The following is a 23,302-nucleotide window of genomic DNA, read 5'->3' as shown; positions in this document are numbered from 1 at the left end:
GTCCACGGTGGCTCTAATGTGGGCTATTTGAGCCCTTTAGGTGGACTTTTTGTGGAACTTTACTGATCCCCAAAAAGGGAAAATCTCTTCTAACTTGCCCCCTTCCATGAGGAGGTCAGAACGCATCGTCAGCTACAGAACAGCGCTCCTGTAGAGATTTACTGCCTTGCTCAAAGACACTTCAGCAGAGCGAATGTTTGTGTCACAGGGGCTTGAACCCAGGCCCTCCTTCTCACTACAAAACTGAATAAGGAGAGGAGAAGGAGGAGAAGGAGGAGAGCCCATAATCTTCTTGACTCAGTTTAACAGGTTTGCCCACAATTCAAACTGAAGGTGACATTCTTAGATACAAAAAAAGTGTATTGATTTAATGTAAAAAAAAAACTACTGCTACTACTACATTACTTATGAAGCTGTACATCTTGAGTGTAAACCTATACCTACACTTTCAACTACGCTTTCAAAATATCATTCTCTTCATTCATTTTCTTTTTATGACAACATGTCCTTGGTCTCATATTGCTGATGGTGCTCTGTAAGGCTGATGTTCACTCTTCTGACTCAGCAGAGCCACTCTCTGAGGTGAAAAGTTACTAGTTGCTATACTGAACTTACTGTAGACTTTAAGAAGATGTGGGGGTATTTTTACAAGTCTGTTCTTTTACGTTCACTTGAGTTAAGTATGTATTCCTACTTTTTGTTGAGGGCATAGTGAGCAGAGATATCACCCTTTGGTGGCGTAGTGAGCAGGAAGATTGTCCTTTAGGTGGACCCGGTTTCAAGCCTGTGCATCAGCAAGCATCCACCCTGCTGAAGTGTCCTTCAGCAAAACACTGAATCCCTAACAAATCCAATGGCGCCATTTTGTAGCCGACCCTGCGCTCTGACCTCCCTGTGGAGGGGGCAGGTGAAAAGAGAATTTCCCCTACAGGGATCAATGAATTATCACATTATTATTATCATTACTATTATTTTACGTGGGTACGTTTTAGACATAAGAGTTGTGAGTACCAGGTGATCCGACACAGTTATTCTGGACATTTCTTATTCTGGAGATTTTGGAACATGCACAAAATTCGAAATAATTTTTGCTCAAATGTAACGTGCTTCAGTGCTTGAACCTTCTGTAGTAAACTACTCTTATTGTTGAATTGTTAGAAAATACTCTTCCTTGAGTAAAATTTAACTGAGGTAGCCATTCTTCTAGATTGGGTAAGATAATTCAGTTATCGCTTCACCTCTGGCCAAATTTTCTTCTGACCTGGCTGAAAACCTTGCTCTCTCTTGGGCTCACAAGAGTTAAGTATGTAGAACTTACTGACATACTTACAAATCTGTAAAACCTTCTTGTAAACTGAGAATGTTTCTGGAACGTTCTTGTTTTGGAACCTTATCTTGAACTGGAACTGGTGAAAGTTTTTAGAACATCTCAGCCTGGACTTGGCTGAAATATTTCAGCCAAGTCCAGGAGGGCTCAGTCCCAAGTCTCCAGAGTCTTAACCACAGTCACACACAGGCAAAGATTCTACTCATAACAATATTAATAATAATCTACGCATGCTTAAAGATTTTGTATCATTGCATTATAAGCATAAGCAATTCCTCAATAATGGTCAGTGTGAACCCTGGGTGACAAGGACAGACAAAAAACAAGTGAAACTGCTGATCGGTGCGCAAGGTGGTGACCCCAAAGGCCAAATCTTACCCAGGGGCAAAAATGACAGGAGGGGGAGGAGGAAGACAGGAGAGGGAGAGGTGACACAAAGGAACCTGGAATGCAACGGGTTAATCTGCTAAGAATCCCTCTCTCACGTGAACAAAGGAGAAAAGCGGGAGGGGGGGACGCACAAAGGGTGACGAGAGGGTGAGGAGGGGGAGGGGAACAGGGGGGAGGCCATTCCCTAACCATCTGGATCCATTGTTTCAGGAGAGGGGGTGAAGGATGGAGAACTGGAGGAGGGGAGAGGGTAGAAGACGGGGAGGGAGGGGTCACGCCCTCAGTGACTGAGGCTGGTCAACCCCAAGGCTGAGTCACATAGTTACTACTCTGCTGTCAGATATAAACCTCCCATCTCCAAGAAGTCATTTTTAATCATGAATGATGACAAACAACCTCAATTTAATAAAACATGCATTTCTGAAATATTACAAAGGGCTTTGAATGGGTTGCATGGGTACTTGGGTTTTCATGAAACCCAAGTACATCTTCAAATCTGGCACAAACCACGAAACTTACTACAACTGGAGCTACTGTTTGTTCATATGACAGCAATGAATTAAGCATCGGGCCGGGATGGACACTGGAGCCCTATCAATGAGTGAGGGGGATCCACTGCAAATACTGCTTGAGACACACTGTAAATATTGTTTACACACCCAAGCAGTAGCAAATAAAAATGGAATGGATAGGCCTATCAAAACAAACAAGTACAAAATGAAAACTAGCTGCTCATACACAAAAAAGCAAAGGTGACACTCACCACCACCAAGAATGGAGGAATCCGGGGGGCTCCCCTAATGTAATATTCTTCTCCCATCGAATCTGGAGAGGAGAGTAGAAGAGAGTTGAAGAGAGTAGAAGAGAAGGGAGTAGAAGAGAAGAAAAGGGTAGAAGAGGAGAAGGGAGTAGAAGAAGAGAAGAGAAGAGAAGAGAAGAGAAGAGAAGAGAAGAGAAGAGAAGAGGTCACTTGTAGCCACTGGAGAGAGGATTATGTCTGCAGGTCTGGGGGTTAAGAACACATAATCAGTCCGTCTCAGACTGTCAATGGCCTCAGAGGTGGCGATAGGCATCTCTCTGGCTCTGACCATCTCCGTCTACCTCACTGCCTTCCTTTTTCTGTGTGAAAAAGTAAGTCTGTGTCTTGTTCCTCTTTTTAACTCTAAAGTAGCAGTGTTACACCAACAGTGTGTGTGTGTGTGTGTGTGTGTGTGTGTGTGTCTGTCTGTGTGAGAGAGAGAGAGATATAAAGGATCATTGTCCTGCCAGGCTGCTGTGACCAAACTTTTGTTCCGGCTCAGCAACATACTACCTTCACATTACCAAGTCTTCTACATTCATAAGTAATCAAGGCCCTTGTTCCAGAGGTCACATTAGTTTGATCAGAACCATTTGAGGAAGATGTGAGTTGACTCCCTGAAGTTTTTCCACCAATTCTGCATCTCTTCTCCTCATCTTCACACTTCTCTATCAAGCCATACTCAGAGAATGGTGCAAAGAACTACAGGAGTCTCACACCTGACCTATAGGCCAGTGCTTTATAAGTCGGTTAGCATCACGGATGCCATCTTACCTCGGACAGGAAGGTCTGTGCGGACTTCTGTGCTCCCACATGTAGCAGGTACTCGTACACATATAACGCTAACCTGAAATGCAGAACAGAAAAAAAAAAAATACGTTTAGAGAGTTAATTTGCTCATTTGTCAGCAAGACCACTGCATTGTCAAACCCTTGCTATTTGCAACTAAATACACTTAAGAACAGTTATAAATCAAAAAATGTAGTCCCAGCGTTTCACATACATAAGATTTATTTTGGGGCGGGCTACCACAGTATCAGGCAAGCCCACCACAAATAGATTCCCCAAACTGACACAATAACATATCAACAGCACTTCTTATGTTGCATACACACAGTCTTTTCCACCACCAACAATGTGCATCTAACCCAGCCCAACCTTGCCAACACCACAAATAACTACAGAACCTGTGGGAAACTGGCAAACCATTATGAAAATTCTTGTCTGATATTGCCTTCACTTACGTCTCTGACTGAACACAGCAGAAACTGGCAGAAATAGCTGGATAAGGCGAGCATTTTCACTAATGCCGACAATATTTTAAAAGCTCTTGCCAGACTTTTTTTTTTTTTTTTTTGTTAATCACTGCTGTTATAATAGGCCAGCCACACTTGAAAACGACAATTCACCAGGGTCTATTAACAGACACAAGAACCATGCTGTGGAGTGGGAAACCCCCATCGGCCCAACATTGTACTCCTAACTCCTTCACTTAGCCGTGTTTAATAGGCTGTTAATGGACCATCAATCGACCGGCAGCGTGGATATGACAGTGCCCTGTGTGCCCAGAGCAGACAGTCCTCTGACAGGCCAATAGGGTCCTAATGAGAGGGACAGTAGCTCGGTGTCATAGTCCCCATCATTAGTCAATGGACTGATCAATGGAACATGCTCTTGAGATAATCAGGCCGTTGTGTAGGTTTGTTTTTAAACTGTCGTCAGACCTTGAAGCTTTTTAACATTGTCTTCTCTTGCACTGTTGTTGAATTGTGGTGTGAATGTAATGTGCGTTTAAGCTGAGGTGCACAAAATAAATGTCCACATGGGGGGACAATGAAGCATTGCACTCTTTTCTGTGAAACTCTAAGCTAAAACGCACTCATGTTTAGTCACTACTAAGGCATGTCTGCTAAATGCCTGAAATCTAAATAAAGGGCTACAGATGAGGCTATGAACTGGGAGCAACAGGAACAGCAACAGCTTTATTGCTGAGGTGCACCCTGATGGAGATATAGATTGTCCTGACATTGTCTGGTTATCCCTACTTTTATACCAATGAACCAACCATGTCCATCTGCAATCTCCAAAGGCTTTTCACACAAACCCATACAACATGGGTGCAGAAGTAGGCATCCTTGACTAAATACTGCAGTCAGCGTGCCTCCTCTTCAGCTGTCCGCATAGTTTCAGAGTGGAGTGTGTGCGTGTGTCTCTGTATATGTACAGCAGGCCGTCCTACTAGGAAGGGTAATAAATAGCCGAGGGTGTTCCCCTTTCACAGACAGTCTATCACAAAGATAACAAAACATACATAGGCAGGCAGGCAGACAGACATCCAGACAGACTGACATACAGGCAGACAGATGAACAAACAAATAAAATCGAGGTGGCCTTGAATTCTAAACTTCCTGAGGCAATTTACACCAGCTAATAATATTCAACTGTAAATACATCTATCATACTACACAAGTATCCAACAGGGAGAAGACACCCTGATTGCATCTACTTGCTTAATTCAACACAGACGGCAAGACAGGTTGGTAGTCGTACAAATGACCAACGCTCTTAAGAGGCTAAAGACTGTAAGGGAGTCACACAGCAGACACACACACACACACTTGACCACTTCAGCCAGGGGAATTTGACCACTTTCTGAGGCTCCTAGCAATTTGTAGGTCAGAAAGCTCTCTGTGACCGCTGGTGTAGAGTGTAAGTCACTGCCACTTGCAGGTCAGTCTAGCATTGGGCCACACACACCTGCATAGTATACACATAGACACACCATATTTTATCCTTGTGCCTCGCCAGTTTATTCTATATTGATCACATATTGATTACAACTGAATGATCATAGATTCCCTATATCTATACTGAGGCACAAGCTCACAAGGAGCTTTCAGGTACACCCAGTGCTTCAAATATATTGATACTGTTTGGATCTACCTCAACACAGCAGTTTTACTTGCTGGCTTAATGCATGTATAGCCTTATACAGGAGTTTGACTTGTAGGGAATAGTTTAGGAGTAGGTCTTATGTCTGGGGATGGGAGGATCACACTGCAGATCTCCCCCCAAGAGGCCTTCGATAAAATTTTTATGTGTGTGTGTGTGTGTGTTGCGAAGGGGGCTGCGTGTGCGTGCACCTGGCTTACTGCATTATTAAAGCTCACAAGCCAGCTCATAGAAAAGGAAGAGAAGTTTGAGGAGGAGGAGAAGACGGGGGAGAGGGAGCAGCGATAGTATAGTGGAGTAAAGGGAGAAGAGAAAAATTAGTTTTGACTGGAACATTAGCGGGGGCATGCCCTATTTTTATGGAGGGAGAAACAGTAGGTGGTAGAGGGGATCAGAGGAACAGTCAACTCATGACGGAAAGGAAAAAGGGACAACAGGATTGTGGTCATTCAGTCAGTCAGTTAAACATCACAATCAGCACACCAGACAGAATTTGAAACCATTCAAGTAATCAGGCACAGCAAAGAAATTAGGAAAGATTTGCATTTTTTAATGACAACTCCAACAAACCTTATTTCGTAGGTTGTAAGTTTCTATGGCCTGGTGACACACAAGTTATATACCCCATAACTGGAAACACACTCCATTAGCTTCTGATTTCTGCCTCTGCACTTTCCCCCACCTTGTCTTCTCATGCTCTCCTCTGGCTCTTCCCTACTTTTCTCCCTCCCTCCTGCCCTCAGACCATGTGAGGTAACCCCCTGACCTCCCTTCACGCCGTTCCCTCTTGCGTTCTGAGATGGGACATTGGTGCACACATACACCAACTCCCACAGAGTGAGAAATCTCCCTGATGTACACCACCAGCACACCTGACATCCTGCCTGAGGCTCCCGACAAAACCCCCTCTTTAAACATGGATGAGTCTGCCCACCATCTCTCTCTCTCTCTTCTCTCTCTCTCTCTGACGCAGAGCTGAAAGCAACTGCTTCAGTCCGTCTCAATAATTCAACACTGAAGCGAGGGATGAGGACTTTGAGGAGCGGCAAAGGATGGGAAGTGAGAGTTAGGAGGGAGATGAAGACAGACGTTGAAAGAGAGAGGAAGCATAAAGGATAGGGGTTTTCGAGCAGAGAAAAAGGAGGTGTGAACTTTAGGTGATGAGGCGCCTGCTGATAATCACACAAACATTCACACGAGTCTGACAACTTTGTCCCACTTCAGTCCCCAACCCGCTGACTGGTACAGCGGGTCAGAGGATGAGCATTTGTTAGTGCTCAACCCATCCACTGGGAGGAATACAGCCATATGCAATCAACTGTGTAGGCTCTCTCATTTCATACTTTGTATTCACCTCCAGCTTATTCAACAGTGGTGTAAGAGCGATTGCCTTTAACCATTGACACAGCACGGGGCTCTAAAACCATTACATCTTACAAAGTTGGATGAAAGCATCGACAGGTCTTGGCTGGCTTTGTTAACACTGACCATAAGTAAGAGAACCTATAAGTTGCTAGCCGGTCTGTCTATGTACACCGGCCTCTATTTCAGCAGTAATTTATGGAGGGTTGAGTTGAAATTAATATTTCAGATACAGATTAAATGGAAAGCACCGTATTAGTTTATTTGTTAAAGGGGCTGGACAACGGTGGTAACGTGCGGCTCGCATCTCCTGTGTGAACAACAGGCATCGGTGGCATGCAGACAAAGGGATTGGTGGGCTACAGCTACCCAAGCTAACACCACCTAAGTTGTTTTCTGACGAATCAACCACTGAAAATCCTGTTTGAGGGTCTGTTAAAGCATGCGGTGACAGGAATTACGAACGATATATCCATCGCACTCGTACGTACAACTCGGGATTACTAAGAAATCTGTACGGGCCACAAAAGTTATCAGGCGCAGCTACCCTTGCATGGAGAGCATAGCACTGGCTCACTCCTGACCGAACACACATGGATACAATGTAGCCAGTGCGTTCGGAGAGAATATCATTCTGGAACTTGGAACGATTTTAGAACACGTTCCTCTGCTATTTTGTAACAAAGCCCCAAACAGCTGTATTCTATTTTTAACTGCTGCTTTAGCAGGCGACACAAAAGCCAGCTAGCTACAATGCACAGCGTCACTCCAAATGCATTGTTCCTCACACTGGGCGAGGGATAGATGTAACTAAGTGGGATCCCCATCCATGCACCTCTCAGACAATTCAGTTGGAGTGCACATTTATGCATTATTCTGGAAACACGTGCAGCAGCACTCCCTTGTAGAAGTGATGCAACTTGAGTCATTTGCGTTAAAACTCTCAATTCTCTATTTTGCATTAGAAAGAAACAAGAAAGACAAGAGTGAAACTGGCAAGGTAGCTAGCTGCTTGGGCTAACAGCCATGCAAAGAAACTGCTTGTAGTTGGGGGATGCAAGAGGCACCAATATACACAAAGTGGCAAATACAACAAATAAACTAACATACCATCACTTTTGTAGCTTGTGTGATAACAAAAAGAGCTGGCTGAACATGCGTGCCGCTTTGGAGTGACTGAGCTGCCTCACATCAGTTAGCAAGTTTAGCTACCTAGCACACACTTAGCTGGATCTCTGTTGTGACAGTGCAATAATTTACTTACTTTTCTCTTGCTTGGCTATCGGAGGGGACCACAGCTCCTTTACCCTTGGCGTACATGTTGGAGGCTGTTTTGATACTTTATTTTATCCCACTCGACACCTGTCAAAGAAAGCTACCAGGAAAACCTACTATCTCCATAGCTACCCAGTTAGTGTTGTCTCTCTCTCTCTCTCTTGCTCTCTCTTTGCTCCGGTTTCCTTTTTTTCTACATCCCCAACATTGCCCACAAATCAGGCAGGGTTTCAGCCGGGGGGAACTTGAAACAGTCCACTGGTGGAGCTTTTTTTTCAATCGCTGTTCCTGGATTCTGCTCACGCCCCCCCTGTTGTGAAACGGTGGGGGCTTCTTAAAGTCACAGTGTCTCCGTTTTTGTTGACTTCGCTCTGAAAACTCAAGTTCAAGTTCTCTTTTGGAGGCCTTCAAGTTTAGGCCTTACGTTATGTTTGTGTTCATAAACCACATGTTGGCGCGACAGGCATCACTAATTACAGCAGAGGAACGATTGTTATTGATTAAGGTTAGATGAGATAGTGAGGTTATTAAGTTAGCCGATTACATAACTGGGAATAGCAGGATAGAAGTGATTTTACTGTTTTTTTTCATGGTACACTGGGCCAGTGGTTCCCAAACTGGGGTCTAGGTGCCACCAAGCATCTTTAAGGGGGTTCCAGGAGGTCCCCAGCAAAATGAACAATAGTTTAATTTCACTATTATTTCGTTAGCGCTTGGAGTGAATGCATAAGGCCAACTGTTGTGAGCAGAGGTTTCATCTCTGAGTACAGACAGACTGCAACATCTTCTCAGACCGGGCTCCCTGGGACAAAACCTTTATCTAAAGGAGGTCTGTGGTCAAAAAGGTCTGTACTCAGGGCTTCTTCATACAGCAAAGTTTGGGATCTCCTGCAGTAGACTACAAACGTAGTGGTATTGTTCAGGCTTTGTTCGTCCTTATTGTTTTCTTATTAGTGTTTGAAACTTAGGTCATGGCAGCCTAAACCTGTCTTTCATTAGGTCTATATCTTCCGTAGCATATAGATAACTGTTACTGGCTGCACCCTATAGTTTCCTTGTGGGTGTTCACTAAAAAGTTGATTTATGCACCAGAAAAGTAGCCTAGGGCAGAGTTTCACTATCAAGGTGGTCCTGCCATGTAACTAAAATGTACGCATTTCATCCACATACAGTACAGCACAATTACAATACAATTACAGGACTACATTATAGTACTCCAGTACACAGATGTTTATGGTCTTGTGCATGCTACCCCAAACCACTTTTATCCACAGGTTTATCCACACTTCAAACATGCAAACTGACCACTTAAAATGAATAAGCATTATGGCAAGGTCATAAAAAAGGCATTACAATGAGAAAATATAATGCATTAATTGTGTGCCATCACTAGAAAATGTCTTGTTGAATCATGCAAGTGATTAGAAGCATACCAATTACGAATTGCAATAGACCTTCAGGATATTTATGGAATACACATGCACACTCATATTCACATTAAGAGGTCTTGTCCTTGTGTCTCAACCTATACCACCAAACAGAATAATCTCCATATATCCTCCACTCCCAAAAGGTTCCTATGAATTAGATTCTGCTGTGGTTTTCCTTTAAATGTGTTTATTGGTGTTTATTCCAATAGTCTGTGTTCAGTAGTCACACAACCTTCAAGTGTATAATCATATAGGATACTACAGCTATTGTATGCACTTATTTACTCTTCTGGTATGCTTTTGGCTCTTGGTAGCTATGTGTAAGTCTGTGTCATATCCCTTTAAGAGTGTGTAGAGGGCAGTTGCAGAGTTTGTGTGTGCGGCATGTGTGTGTGTATGTGTGTGTAACGCAGGGACAGGCAGTGTGTTCTGTTTTCATGCTACTCACTGTGGGAAGGGCACAGCTGACTGTTTGTGTGCATGAATGTGTGTGTGTGTGTGTGTGTGTGTGTGTGTGCGTGCATGTGTGCGTGCATGCGTGCATGTGTCTGTGGAGACAAGAGAGTGTATTTTTGTGTGTGTGAATGTGTGTTTGTGCGCATGCATGTGTCTGTGGAGACAAGAGAGTGTATTTGTGTGTGTGTGTGTGTGTGTGTGAGAGAGACAGAGTGTGTATATGTGTATATGTGTGTGGTACAGTTTGTCTCCTTCCACTAAGTCTTATGGGTTATATGAACATGTGAATATACACACGTCATAATGAGTATATATAATAAGATAAAGAAATAGAGGAGAAAAAAAAGAGAGAGAATCAGAATCTCTATAAACAGCAGGTACAGGATGCCTTGGTGAATTGGTGTAAATAATAAACATACTGGAAAGTACACAGGCATTAAGAGACTAAATATAGCACATGATTTTACATATATAGTTACAATATGAACAAACTGAATTTACTTAAACACACACACTCTATGTACTCTATGTGTATATATATGTAATATACAGAGAGAGAGAGAGAGAGAGAGAGAGAGAGAGAGAGAGTAAGCAAAAAGCTCTGGATTCTCTTCTCTCCCCATGCTTCTGCAATTTTGTTGTTTCACCCATACTGTATGTGGAATTACTTACAGAATTACTTTTAATGCGCGCGCACACACACACACACACATACACACACACACACAGACACACACACATAAACACACATACATGCACACACACACACACACACACACACACACACACACACATAAACACACATTCATGCACACACGAATTACCTTAAGACTAGTCTTTTTGTTTGCTTGTGCTGTTTTATCAGTTGCAATGTGTGTGTTTCAGCGAGAGCGAGAGAGAGAGAGAGAGAGAGAGAGAGAGAGAGAGAAAGAGAGAGAAAGTGAGGGTGCGGGTATCTATTAAGCTCTAGACCACAAACTCTATCACTGTCTCATCATAGCACCAGTATTGATCCAAGAACCCAATGATCCCCTGGAACACTGGCTCTTCCTCCTTTGCACGGAATAAACACATGAGCAACAACATTGTGTACTCTCTCTCTCTCTCTCTCTCTCTCTCTCTCTCTCTCTCTCTCTCTCTCTCTCTCTCGCTCTGTTTCCTCTATCTTATCAAATGCAGATAAGGTTGTTAGACCAGTTGGACCAAAGGTTACAAGAGAGCAACAATAGAGCAAGCTGTGATTACAAGCTATGCAATTACCACCCTCCATCCACCCATCCATCTCTGTTCCCCCTCGTCTCTGTCCATCTATCTCTCCATCCATCCTTCCATCTAACCCCCCTGTCATCCCTATCCTTCCCTCTTTTTCCCCTCCCTCTCTTTTCTTTTTAACATTTCCATCTACCCCACCATCATCCCATCTCTCTACCCCTCTCTCTCTCTATCCTCCCACTGGCATCTCTCCTTCCATCTCTCTTCATCACACTCTCCGTCCTTCTCTTCAACAACATCGTCCTCTCTTCTGACCCACTTTCCTGCCTTCTCTCCACCATCTCCTCTGCTCTTCCTTGTGCACCCCCCATCCCTCATCTCTCTCTCTCTCTCTCTCTCTCTCTCTCTATACCCCCTTACCCTTCTTCCTCTGTTTCTCTGTTTCTCTCTCCTCTCCTGCCTCTGTTCATGCTCCTCCACCCTCATTCCTCATCTTCTTCTCTTACTTCTCTGTCTCTATCTCTTTCTCCTTTCCATCTCCTGCCTCCGTACTTTCTTCTGCACTCTGACTCCTCATCTCTCTCTCTCTCTCTCTCTCTCTCTCTCTCTCTCTCCTCTCCTCTCCTCTCTGTCTCCTACCTCCTACCTCCACTTCCATCTGCACCCTCTCTCTCTCTCTTCCGCTCTTCCCTCAACCCTCTTCCTCTGCCCGCATCTTTCTCCCCATCTCCATTCCTCCGTCCTGGTGCCGCCTCACTGCTATTCTCTATTTCACTCTCTCTCCCTCTTCTCTCAGCCTTCCTCCCCATCTCCATCTCCTGCCTCCTCTCATCTCCTGCCTCCATTCCTCCTCCTGCGCTCTCGTTCCCCACCGCTCCTTCTCTCTCTCGCCCTCTCCTCCGCTCTCCTCCCTCTCACCTTCCGCCTCCTCTCTGTTTCCGTCCCCCACGTCCTTCTCCCTTCTCTTTCCCCGTCTGTCTCTCCCTCCCCCTGTCCTCCTCCTCCCTCCTCCTCCCTTCTCCTCCTTTTCTCCTTCTACCGTGAGTCATTTCGTACTCTCTGTGCTCCCCTCACTACGCCACAGAGCCACTCAGGACAGACATTCATCAGCGGGCTGAGATGATAGATGCTGCTCACCACGGCTCCAGCAGCCAGTTAGCCCGGGGTGACGCCTCATGCATACAGATATCACCTGGCTAGCTGTAGCCTACCGCCTCAACCAGGAGAGAACACACACACACAAGTATACGCACACGCTGCTGCCTGGTGCTTAAGATTGGTTGTGTGTGTGAGAAAGAAAGAGAGAGAGAAAGAGTTGCATGTGTGCGTGTAAAAATGCATGCATAAGGATATTTGCGCATTCATGCAAAAGTGCATACACTCATGTGCATACAATAGTGTTGGAATGGATTTTGTTTATGTGTGTGTGTGTGTATGCATGTGTGTGTGTGTGCTGTAGATTGTTAGGTATGTGAATTCCAGGGGAGTTAGGTTAATTGGGTCTGAAAAAGAGGTGGGTGTGTCTCTCCCCTCTATGACAGGCTTATTTACATAGCAAAGCTGTAATTACCCTAACGAAGCCCCTATCCTATCGGGGAGAGCGCACACACACACACATGCACACACACACATATGCACACACACACACACACACACACACACACACACACATACACACACACACAAACACACACACGTGCAATCCCCAAACAGGTTTGAGCTCAATCATGCCAAACCTGTATTTTTCATCACTCCAGATCCCTCTCAGAAGCATTCCATTCACATGTTCATTTCTAATTGAATGGCATCCTTTGCGGTGCCAATCAGTCGGTTTGTTGGAATTTCTCTATCAGCACTCATTGGGTTCTTAGAGAGATGTGGGACCCATTCCAACACTTAGCAATCACTTCCTTCCTTCTCCAACTCCTTAATTTTTGTAGAACAGACATGCCCCATTGCAAGTATATGGCAAAATAGGCTTGCTTTGTGTTATATGAAGTTATTCAAAATTCCAAGTGATTGTTACAGACAATGAGGAGATGATAAGAACATTGTTGAAATTTGTTGGAATGATTATAAATTAAAAGTGCGTCGGCCATATTCCCCATGTAGGTATGAATGTTCAGTGAGTAGATGGCTAATTGAAGGGAAAAAACACCGTCAGATACTCTTACACTGTTCTATATCATAAATCTGTGATGTTCAATGCGTACCAGGAGTTAATTTGTGATGAAGTGTTGTAATTTACTTTTTTAGTGCACCAACTTTCCTACCTCATCTACTTCTAATTAAGTTCGCAATTTCCTACATGACTCTTGACAAACCCCAGAGAATGTGTCTGAACTTGTATGCAGTACATGTGGGCGGAAAGCAATAGCAATAGCGTTATCAATAGCATAGTAACAGCAAGAGAGCGAGTTTTCCAGTCAAGAAAAGGCGAGAGAGAGATAAAGAGAGCGCCTCTTACTCAAAACACAAAATGCTGCATTATTATTAGAATTGCATTATGGTCTATTGAGGCTATACTGTCCGTGGGTAATTTGGTATCTCTGCCTCTTCTACGATGGATTTCTTCCTGTATGATTGTTGAACGTCGGTTCAACATGGTGAGCCTAGAAATACGTTCTTGCTTTTCGATTCTGACACCAAAACCTGATCTTTACCGGTTGATATTTTAGATAGTAGAATATTTATTCTGCTATCAAATTCCATTGTCGCTGTGCTGGAAATATCTCATCATCTCATCATGTCCAATCATCTACGTTTGGCCAGTTGTCCGCGGGAATAAGAAAAATACACCAAACAAAGTGGACCCAGAAATGTGAGATGCATTGCCAATAGCTGGTTTTGAACAGTGTTAAAGTGTTTTAGTGGGTGGGTTTTTCCTTTAAACCATGTGTATTACTGAAAGCCAAAACCAGCACCTTTACCAAGCAGCACCCACCACTCCCATTGCCTCACTCAATCTCTGCCCTTCCCTCTCCCTGCACTTCCTATTCCAACAGGAATTTAATCTTTCAAGCCATCGTTGTTTTTCCTCTCCCCTATTTTTACTGCTGCTGCTGCTTGGAAGACCACAGACTGCCTCTGTGTGCTGATGGCCCCCCTCTTTCTCTCCGAGCCTGTCTCTCTCTCTTTCTGTCTCTCTCTCTTTCTGTCTCTCTCTCCTTCTGTCTCTCTCTCTATTTGTCTAACTCTCTCATGCTCGCCGACTGTCTTTCTCTCTATTTCTCTCTGCGCTCTGTCTTCGTCTCTGTCTGTCTATCCCCCCTCCTCCTCACTTGTTCTCTTCCCTACTTCTTCACTCCTTCTCACCCCTCCCGCTTCCTTTCCTCCCCCCCACTCTTCCTTTTTTCTCCTGCCTCCCTCCTGTCTGTCTATCTGCTGTGTTGTAGCTCTGCTGTACGTGCCACAGATTCAGATGGCAGTCAAATGGTAGACAGAGACAAACACAGAGACACATGCATGCAATTACATGCACACACACGTTCGTGCACACACACACACACGCACACACGCACACACACACACACACATACACATTTGCAGACAGGCAAATACACACATCGACACAGACACACACATCCGTGCAAAGGCACCCGCACACAGACCTGCACACAGAGGAAGAAACACGTCTTTGCAAACACACATGCACACACACATACACACACACACACACACACACACACCTAGACCTGCACACACAGACATACATGTGTCCATATGCACATTCACATGTACAAACACACATTGTAATGTCATACATTCAAGTATTTCAGTCACCTCCTTCAGTCTCAAAGTTGAGCAGGGAAGATAATATTCTTGGAACACAAAGCTATCAAAAAACAGAATGCAGGAAATATTAATGAGAAAGGGGAGTATTCTGAGAGATTAAAAATGAAGAAAGAGTGAGTGAGCTGTGGAATAAGTTGGTGCAGTGAAAACAGTTGCACAGGGTACGAACAGCACATGCATGTCTGTGAGCATTTCAAGTATTTTTTATTTGTGACAGGAGCATATGATACTATTTGTGTATGTGACTGTGAGTTTGTGTGTGGGTGAGCGGGAGAGAGAGAGAGAGAGAGAGAGAGAGAGAGAGAGAGAGAGAGAGAGAGAGAGAGAGAGTAAAGAGGTCAGCCTAAGCTTATGAAACATTTTCTGACCTAACCCGGCCTATTTCTGACAGGGCAGGACTGCGGACCTCCAGTCGGACACACAAGTTCCCAGGGTTGACAGCGAGATGGCCTTAGGGACACACACACACACACACACACACACACACACACACACACACAGGATTCACACACATACATTCACACACATAAATGCATCTGAGCTTATAACTTGTAAGTGAAGGGCCTTAGACCTTATTCAACTTGGTGCCTTCTTGAAAACAGAAACACATTTTGACATGTTGAGAACTTCATTCAATATAAATTCAAGTATTAAAGTTATCATAATTGCTTACACACAATTTTCATGGTCAGTTATTATTTTTGTTTGCGACCATTGACTATGTTTACATGCCCGGAATTACCCTGCTATTGGCCATACTCCGGTTAAAGGAGGATACCAGTGTCATTTATAGTTATAGCCCATTTACTACTGTCTATGTCTGATTTGCATTTCCCCAATCATTTTGCAATGCATGCTTTAAAAATACAAATGGTGTCAAACCTAGCTTAAAATAAACTGTTGTCTCGGCTAACAGACGCGCTCCAAATAAGAAGACATGGATGTGATAATAAAGTTTGTTAAGCGACATCCTTTGAGGGATTATTTGCTGCCGGAGACTTCCTGTGTGTGTCAGGTGATTGACAGTACACAGAACGTAATGTAATCACAAAGGATGCCAGAGATTGGTGTGAAGTTTCAGAAGTTTACCTTGTGACACGCCCTCCGGCCTCGCCCATCCAATCAAAGAGCCTGAAATATTCTCCGGTCCAATGAATGGTCTAATAGGAAAACACTCAATTCAGGCACAATGAAATAACAATAAAACAGAAAATCTTTGACAAAACCAAATTAAGTCCTCATGTTTATCTAGCTCAGGCAATTTCCAAGTTTATGAAAGCTGTTTTTCATACTGTACAAGAATGAATGGCAGCAAACGGCTTCTTCTGAAGGGAGGAAAACAAGCCCTGATATCTCCAACTACACTGACTGTGTGCAGAAACCACCAGGAATAACATAATGGAGAGGGGCAACCTTAAACCACTGGCATAATCTTTTAAAAAAACACACTGGTTTTATCCTATAAGGTCTTTTTCGGGTTAAGCTGTTTACATGCACCTTTGATACGCTGCGACTGAGTCTCCCTAATGCTATTAATAAACCAGTTAACAACATTCCTGCCCACTTGTGGTGTCCCATCCACAAATAGAAAGGTCCGCCTGCAAAAAAGTCAGAAAAGGTGCGGCTGCCAGTTATGGCCCCTCTCTATTTGACTGAGGTTTCTTCTAATACAGGGAAAATAAATTATGATTCCAATAGTTATAGTAAATATCGCTCGTTGCCACGTTTTTTGTTGACATCAAAATGTACCCATGTGTGAGTCTGAGTTTGCACAAACAGCAAAAACCAAAAGTGAAAGGAACAAGATGTTTACATGCCACACCGACCCATTCAGTATCGTAGTAAACCAGGAGTCATAACCAGGTTTCTCATAACGGGAGTACGAGGATAACCGGATTATTCTGAGGTATGACGTTTACAAGCGTTTGACCTAAGACCCGGTTTCTTGAGTAACTGGGTTAAGAATGGAATTCTTTGTGCATGTAAACATAGGCGCTGTTATCTTTGGAATGCATCACGCCTGTACATTTCTGAGGATGAAAACTTTGTTCAGTTTCTAATTATCCTAGTGTTTTCCCTCTGTCATTCTGACAATTTCAAGGGACGTTACACTGAAGTCACTAGGTTCTTATTCTTCTTACCAACCCGTTACATCAGTCAACCAATAAAGCGGGACGTATAAAAAATGTATTCCAACTGAAAAACAGAATATCCAAGTAAATTACGTTTTTCAACTACATCTGGAGGCAAAACTGCACTTAATCTGCCATAAAAGAATAAGTCATACAATTGGAATGGATTCAGTAACTTGGTCATTTTTTTTGTGCTTTGTGTGAAGAATTCGCAACATTAAGTGCTCAGAGACTTTTATTTACATTTGACCTGAGCGCTCGCGACAGAAACATATGTTGACTTGGATGTCAAATTGGATCCAGATTGCGTGTCCTCTTGAAAACGTTTGAACAGTTACAAGACCTTTTTTTTTTTTTTTTTTTATCAGAGACACAAACATGAGTGTGTGGTGGTATAATTGGCTGCACAGACAGTCTACAGATGTTATTTCCTTTCAACCAGTAGAGTAATTTCAGATGCTGTTTTTCTATCACCTTCTGAGATTGAGAATGATGTTTTTTATGCTCCTTTCTCAAGTGACCAAGGCGATGCAGCGCTTCACAGTGGTTTGTTCCTGCTCAGCTCTTATTAGCTATTGCTTAGTGTGTTAATAACTTTGAACATCAGCTGTTACCAACGTTGCTAATGCAGCAGAGGACACCCGACATAAATTTGAGCTCTGTCTTGAACGTCTTAGTGTTGTCATAGCTCAAGAAGCTATATCTGCTTTATAACCTAAAATTAAGTAATAAACTAAAATCTAAACTTAAAAAAATCTACATTATAATGTATAATAAACTAAAACTATAACAAAAATTATAACATAAGTTTTTGGAGACAAAACATATTGGATTATAAACAACAAGGTGAAGAAGTAAAGAAAATTCAGTTTTATTGTGGTCTGGCGAACTCTTAATTTCATGGTTCAGCGTTCAGTCCTGGTTGGTCTTGATTTGGAACTGCTGGTATGTCTAAGGCATCTGATACTCAACTTAATTAAAAATGTCAATTCAGGTATCAAACTGATCAAAATTACAAGCGGAAATCATTCTCCTATCTATTAACATGAAATTGTGACGGTTGATTTTTGTGTGTGTGTGTGTGTGTGTTGGCCACCATTGCTTTCTTGCTTGTATGCAAGTCATTGAACAGACCCCTGATTGTTCACTGTTATTCAGATCCCCATTAGTTAATACAAGGATATTCAGCTATTCTTCCCGGAGTCGACGAGAAACATTTGCAATATCACAACTTACAGATACACAGATAATTAGAAATATCATTTCAAAAGACAAAAGCAGCAAGCAGAGCAGCGCTGGTCTACCTCTGCTATTGTCCTGGATGCAGTGGTTTGTCTGAGGGTTCGGATACATGTGTTGTTGACTGTCTCGCCCCTCGGCCAAAACTACAGGGCCTCCTCTCCCCCTTCACAGGGCCCCTCAACCCCTCTCTCTCTCTCTCTCTCTCTCTCTCGTTCACAGCCGTTTGCTCTATCCTCCCTGTCGATCTTCTGCTCTCTCTCTCTCCTTCTCAGCCCCCCCTCCCCACACGCACACACACACACACACACACACACACACACACGCACACGTACACACGCACACACACTCCCCTTCCATCCTTTTCCCTGTGCTCACTGCCCATATCTTTCTCCTTTCTCTCTACACCCCCCCTTCCTCTCATTCCCTCCCCTCCCCCTTCCCCTCCACCTTCCCCCCAACCCCCATCCTTCTGAAACAGAATGTGTGTTCTGCAAGCGCGCACACACACACACGCACACACACACACACACCGCACACACAAACTGGTACTTTACCTCCCCTAGGAGTTGTTCTTAACTCGCTGACAGAGGCACGCTCTGTGTGTGTGTGTGTGTGTGTGTGCGTGTGTGTGTGCGTATGTGTGTGCACACACGTGTTAATGCAGACCGTGCGTGGGGGGTGGGGGTGAGTGTAAGTATGTTTTTGTGTGTCTGTGCTGCTGACTCCACACATGATCCCCATTAGAGGCTGGTGGGAGTAGACACTCACACACACACCCACACCCACACACATACACACCCACACACACATACACACACACACACACACACACACACACACACTGCACACACACCTATATGCCCATTCAACACATTCATACATGCAAGCGCACGCACACACACACACACACACACACATACATAGACACACACACTTGCTTGGACGCACATATACATATGAACACATGTAGGCTACATGTGCATGCATACATACATACACAAAGACACACACACACACACACACACACACACACACACACAGTGGGGTTCTGTGGGGCCCGATCCCGTTTCACCCCAAAGGTTCACCAAAGTGGGAAGTTCAATTTGCAGTTTCTATGTTTGGTGATCTTATTTTTATCAGCCAAAAGACATGTAAAGACACATCCAACAAAATAAAACTGAGCTGGTTCTGGATATGAAGGTGGCAACTTGAACCAAAAGCATGAATGTGCAAACTGACACAATGGTCCCAGTAGTGAATATATTTTATATTGTAACATGTACGACAGCGTTTTGACCCCAGTGGGCCATGCTGACAAAGACCCAGCAGGGTCGAAACCTTGTCCTGTAGGTTACAGACAATGTAAAATAAATTCACTATTGGGAGCAGTATGTCAGTGTGCAGATTCTGGCTTTTGTCCAGATACAAAGACACATTTATAAACAACAATGCATCAGTGTCTACCAAGAATTTGGAAGTACAGTAAAGTACACAGTCTTGGCAGCCAGGTAGAGCATCATCACCTATGCCAAAGATGTTGTTATCTTGTTGGCTTGGCGGGATGCATGTTTGATTGCCATTTACTTTTTTAAAGATTCATTTGATAGCATTTCTGCTTTATTAGATAGTATACAATGGACAGTAACAGGAAAGAAGGGAAGGACAGAAAGAATGGATGATATGTGAAGTTTAGAAGTCAGGCTCAAATCCACAGCATTATGAATACATGGCATGCGATAATAATTCATACATCCCTATTGTCATTACTGTTGACAAACTACGTGATGGTCACTTAATAAAACAAAAAAACCAATAACTATTCCTCAGTCCGAACGTGTGGAGGTGAAAATAAAGCATTTAAATTGCTTCATTGGTTCCAAACCTCATAAATCCTAAGAAGATTACAGAGGTTATGAAGATCATGAAGGGTCATAAAAGAAAAACAACACAACAATACTGTACCATAACAACACAAAGGAGTGATACACGCAAACCTCTTTTATTTGAAGAGTTTTTTATTCCAAAATATGATATCCAACATTTTAGAAATGTGACACCTAATCCACAAAAAATGATTGAGTTGGCAAAATGAAAAGAAATTATGATGCTTTTCATACTACAGTTTGTACCCCTAGTGCTTTGATAACAAAATAACACTTTTACTGGATCCTCTCTATTTTAGAGATATTGAATGATGAACTCCAGGTAATGATTTTTTGTTCTCAAAATGAAAGGAATTTAGGAACAGAACTCTTCATTTACACTTGACAACTGGTGGAGATTCGTGCATCTTCATCATGTGAAACCCAACTACATTATTGTCCCATATCCATGAGCCTTCGTTTTGATAGTTTCCTTCCAAGACATTCAACCACACCGCAATTTCAGACAGAACCACATTGGTTAACATGAGTACCACATGATTTTTGCAGTACACACAGAAAAATAAAGGTGCGAACTCGAACCGAAAATGGTTCTTCGGAGCGATGCCATAGAAAAACCATTTCTGGTTCCGCAAAGAACCTTTCAAGAACCTTTTAAGATCCCAAAGAACCATATAAAAGTGAATGAGTGATGGCATAAATGTGGAAAATAACCAAACCCCTCCATAGTACATATTGTGCAATTACAAATGAGGCTATAGAAATGGTTCTTTAAAGAACCTTGGTCCTTTGTGGAAGCAGAAATGGTTCCTCTATGACATCACTCCAAAGAACCATTATTGGTTCCAATTTTGCACCTTTATTTTTCGGTGTGTATGTGATGTCAGAATCAGAATCAGAATCGGAATTAGAATCGCTTTTATTCACCAAGCACAACTGGAGCACAGAGACTTTGACCTGGTTAACTGCTGCTGACACATTACAAGACAGTCGCCCAGCACAGGAATGACACACTCGGCGCAGTACAAAACATAACAGTAGCTCACGTACTACAGTGTAGATAAGACGTACTGCATGACCGCAGACTAAACATAAACACACTGCAGGTATACATTCAGAGCTGGAGAATTTTTCCACTGTAGCAGCATGGGCGAAGTTGGTAACAGCTGATGCTCAAAGCCGAGCGGGGTTGATAAATAGAAAAAGATGCATGACAGATGTGCAAAATGCAACTAGATTGCTCGGTAGTCTGAATAGCTTCTGCCACTGTCATTCTCGCACATGGTATAGCCTACAGACTGCCATATACTGTACGGTATTACCCATATTTGCAACAGTAGCAGCAAAAACAAAGGCAGTATGAGAGATAATCAGTCTTAAGTCCTCATCTAAACTACACCCAGTCTGTCCAATGCCTGCTGGCCCTGGGGATTGCGCTGGAGTTTTAATCCACTTAAAAGCAGAGGACCTCTGCTGCTGTTTCCAAGGGGCTTGACCTACGTTGTGTACACACACACACACACACACACACACACACACACACACACACACACACACAGACAATCGACAATACACACATGCAGCACTATGCACAAATTCGCTCACTCCTAAACAGACACATTCTGCTGCATGTTTTTTTGTTTTTTTTCTGCAGGCACCCATACACTCACACATATTAAGGTACATGCACAGATGGGTGTGTTCATTCCATCAGCGTGCACACACACACACACACACACACACACACATACAAGTATACACAAATTGAAAAGGCATTCTGACTGTCTGGGATGTATTGATCATTAAATATATAATAACCCTATATAATAACACTGTAGCCAAGTTCAGACAGGTCTTTGAAGTGTCTATGCTCATAACTTGGCTAGAATGAAAACCCTAATGTAAGCCTATAGGAGGCTGATGGATTGCCTAGGCCCAGTCTAACGTTGACTGGATTTATTGAAGAGGGGTCAACAGTCGTTCTACCATTGTTCAACTCCACTTTCCACTGTAGATCTACTACAGTATGTGTGTGTGTGTGTGTGTGTCTGAGTGTCTGTGTGTGCATGTGTGAAAGACAGAGGGAGAGAGAGACAGACAGAGAGAGGGGGAGAGAGCAAGCGAGAGAGAGAGAGAGAGAGAGAGATCTAAGTTCTGAACCCTGAATATCACGAGAATTTCAGAAGGAATTTGCTCTACTTATTTAGGCCTACTTAATACATGTACTGTACGCTGCACTAATACAACTGCAAAATCTATACAGTATAACACAGGCTAATATTAATATGGCATCAAGCATGTTGAAAAATCAACTAACATAAAAAAATCATTTTTTTCTAGCAACAAAAAATATTTTCCCTCATGGTTAAATGGTTTATTTTGTGCAGTGGACACATTGTCATACTTTTCCCCTTCCAGCACCAACGTTTTTCGTTATCTAATTTGAAATGTACTAATTCCTTATTCTTGCGGAGGGAGGGCAAACCACTGACTTGAACAGCTGCTTCATGACCCAAAAAACTGTCAGTCTTTCCCTGGAATAAATTGTGGAATATACCATCTTTAGGTACAGGGGGGAGACTGCAACGTGAATTTCTTAACAAGCAGATATTACTTGCCACTGCGCACCTTTAGGGATATGATAGATATAAATACAATTTTACTAACTGGAAATGGTTGATAGTGGGCGGTTGAAACTATTCAAGAAGGTTAAAATAAGGAATGAATCGGACTCTTCATCCCCCGTGTTTCGGCGTCGTGTTTCTAGAGGACCCATAGTAGAATCAATTCAGCGAGAGGGGAGCTTGAAACCGTCCACTCATGCTTTCCTCCGAGTCTGAGAGAAACACAGTTGAACTGAACACACAGACTAGTCGGCCGCACTACATGCACACAACAGCCAGGCTCCCAGCCTTTACGAAGAACAACTACAGTCATTATACTAAAAAATACAGGAATGCTATACAAATATGGTAGAAAAAACTGTAGGTTACTGTAGGAATGTTATAGGAATTTTATAGTGATGCTGCAGGAGATTTAAAACATCT

General features: G+C 43.1%; 2 protein-coding genes across 2 annotated transcripts in view; one reads left to right on the top strand and one right to left on the bottom strand.

The window, feature by feature from the left end:
• Nucleotides 1-8,248, bottom strand: part of LOC139924811 (single-stranded DNA-binding protein 3) — a 35,770-nt gene extending 27,522 nt beyond the window's left edge. Inside the window, exons 1-3 of the mRNA XM_071915972.2 lie at nucleotides 8,095-8,248; nucleotides 3,291-3,363; nucleotides 2,481-2,542 (exon numbers count right to left, since the gene is read on the bottom strand). Of these exons, the coding sequence (XP_071772073.1) occupies nucleotides 2,481-2,542; nucleotides 3,291-3,363; nucleotides 8,095-8,150 (191 nt within the window). The 5' untranslated portion in view covers nucleotides 8,151-8,248. The remainder of the gene's footprint in view (nucleotides 1-2,480; nucleotides 2,543-3,290; nucleotides 3,364-8,094) is intronic.
• LOC139924781 (transformer-2 protein homolog beta-like) overlaps nucleotides 1-23,302 on the top strand; it is a 319,694-nt gene that overhangs the window by 248,102 nt on the left and 48,290 nt on the right. The gene's annotated exons all lie outside the window — the stretch shown is intronic.

This window comes from Centroberyx gerrardi, chromosome 17 (genome assembly GCF_048128805.1).
Source record: "Centroberyx gerrardi isolate f3 chromosome 17, fCenGer3.hap1.cur.20231027, whole genome shotgun sequence".
Lineage (NCBI taxonomy): Eukaryota > Metazoa > Chordata > Actinopteri > Beryciformes > Berycidae > Centroberyx > Centroberyx gerrardi.
Note: the sequence above shows the minus strand (reverse complement) of the source record. Positions and strands in the feature narration are given on the sequence as shown.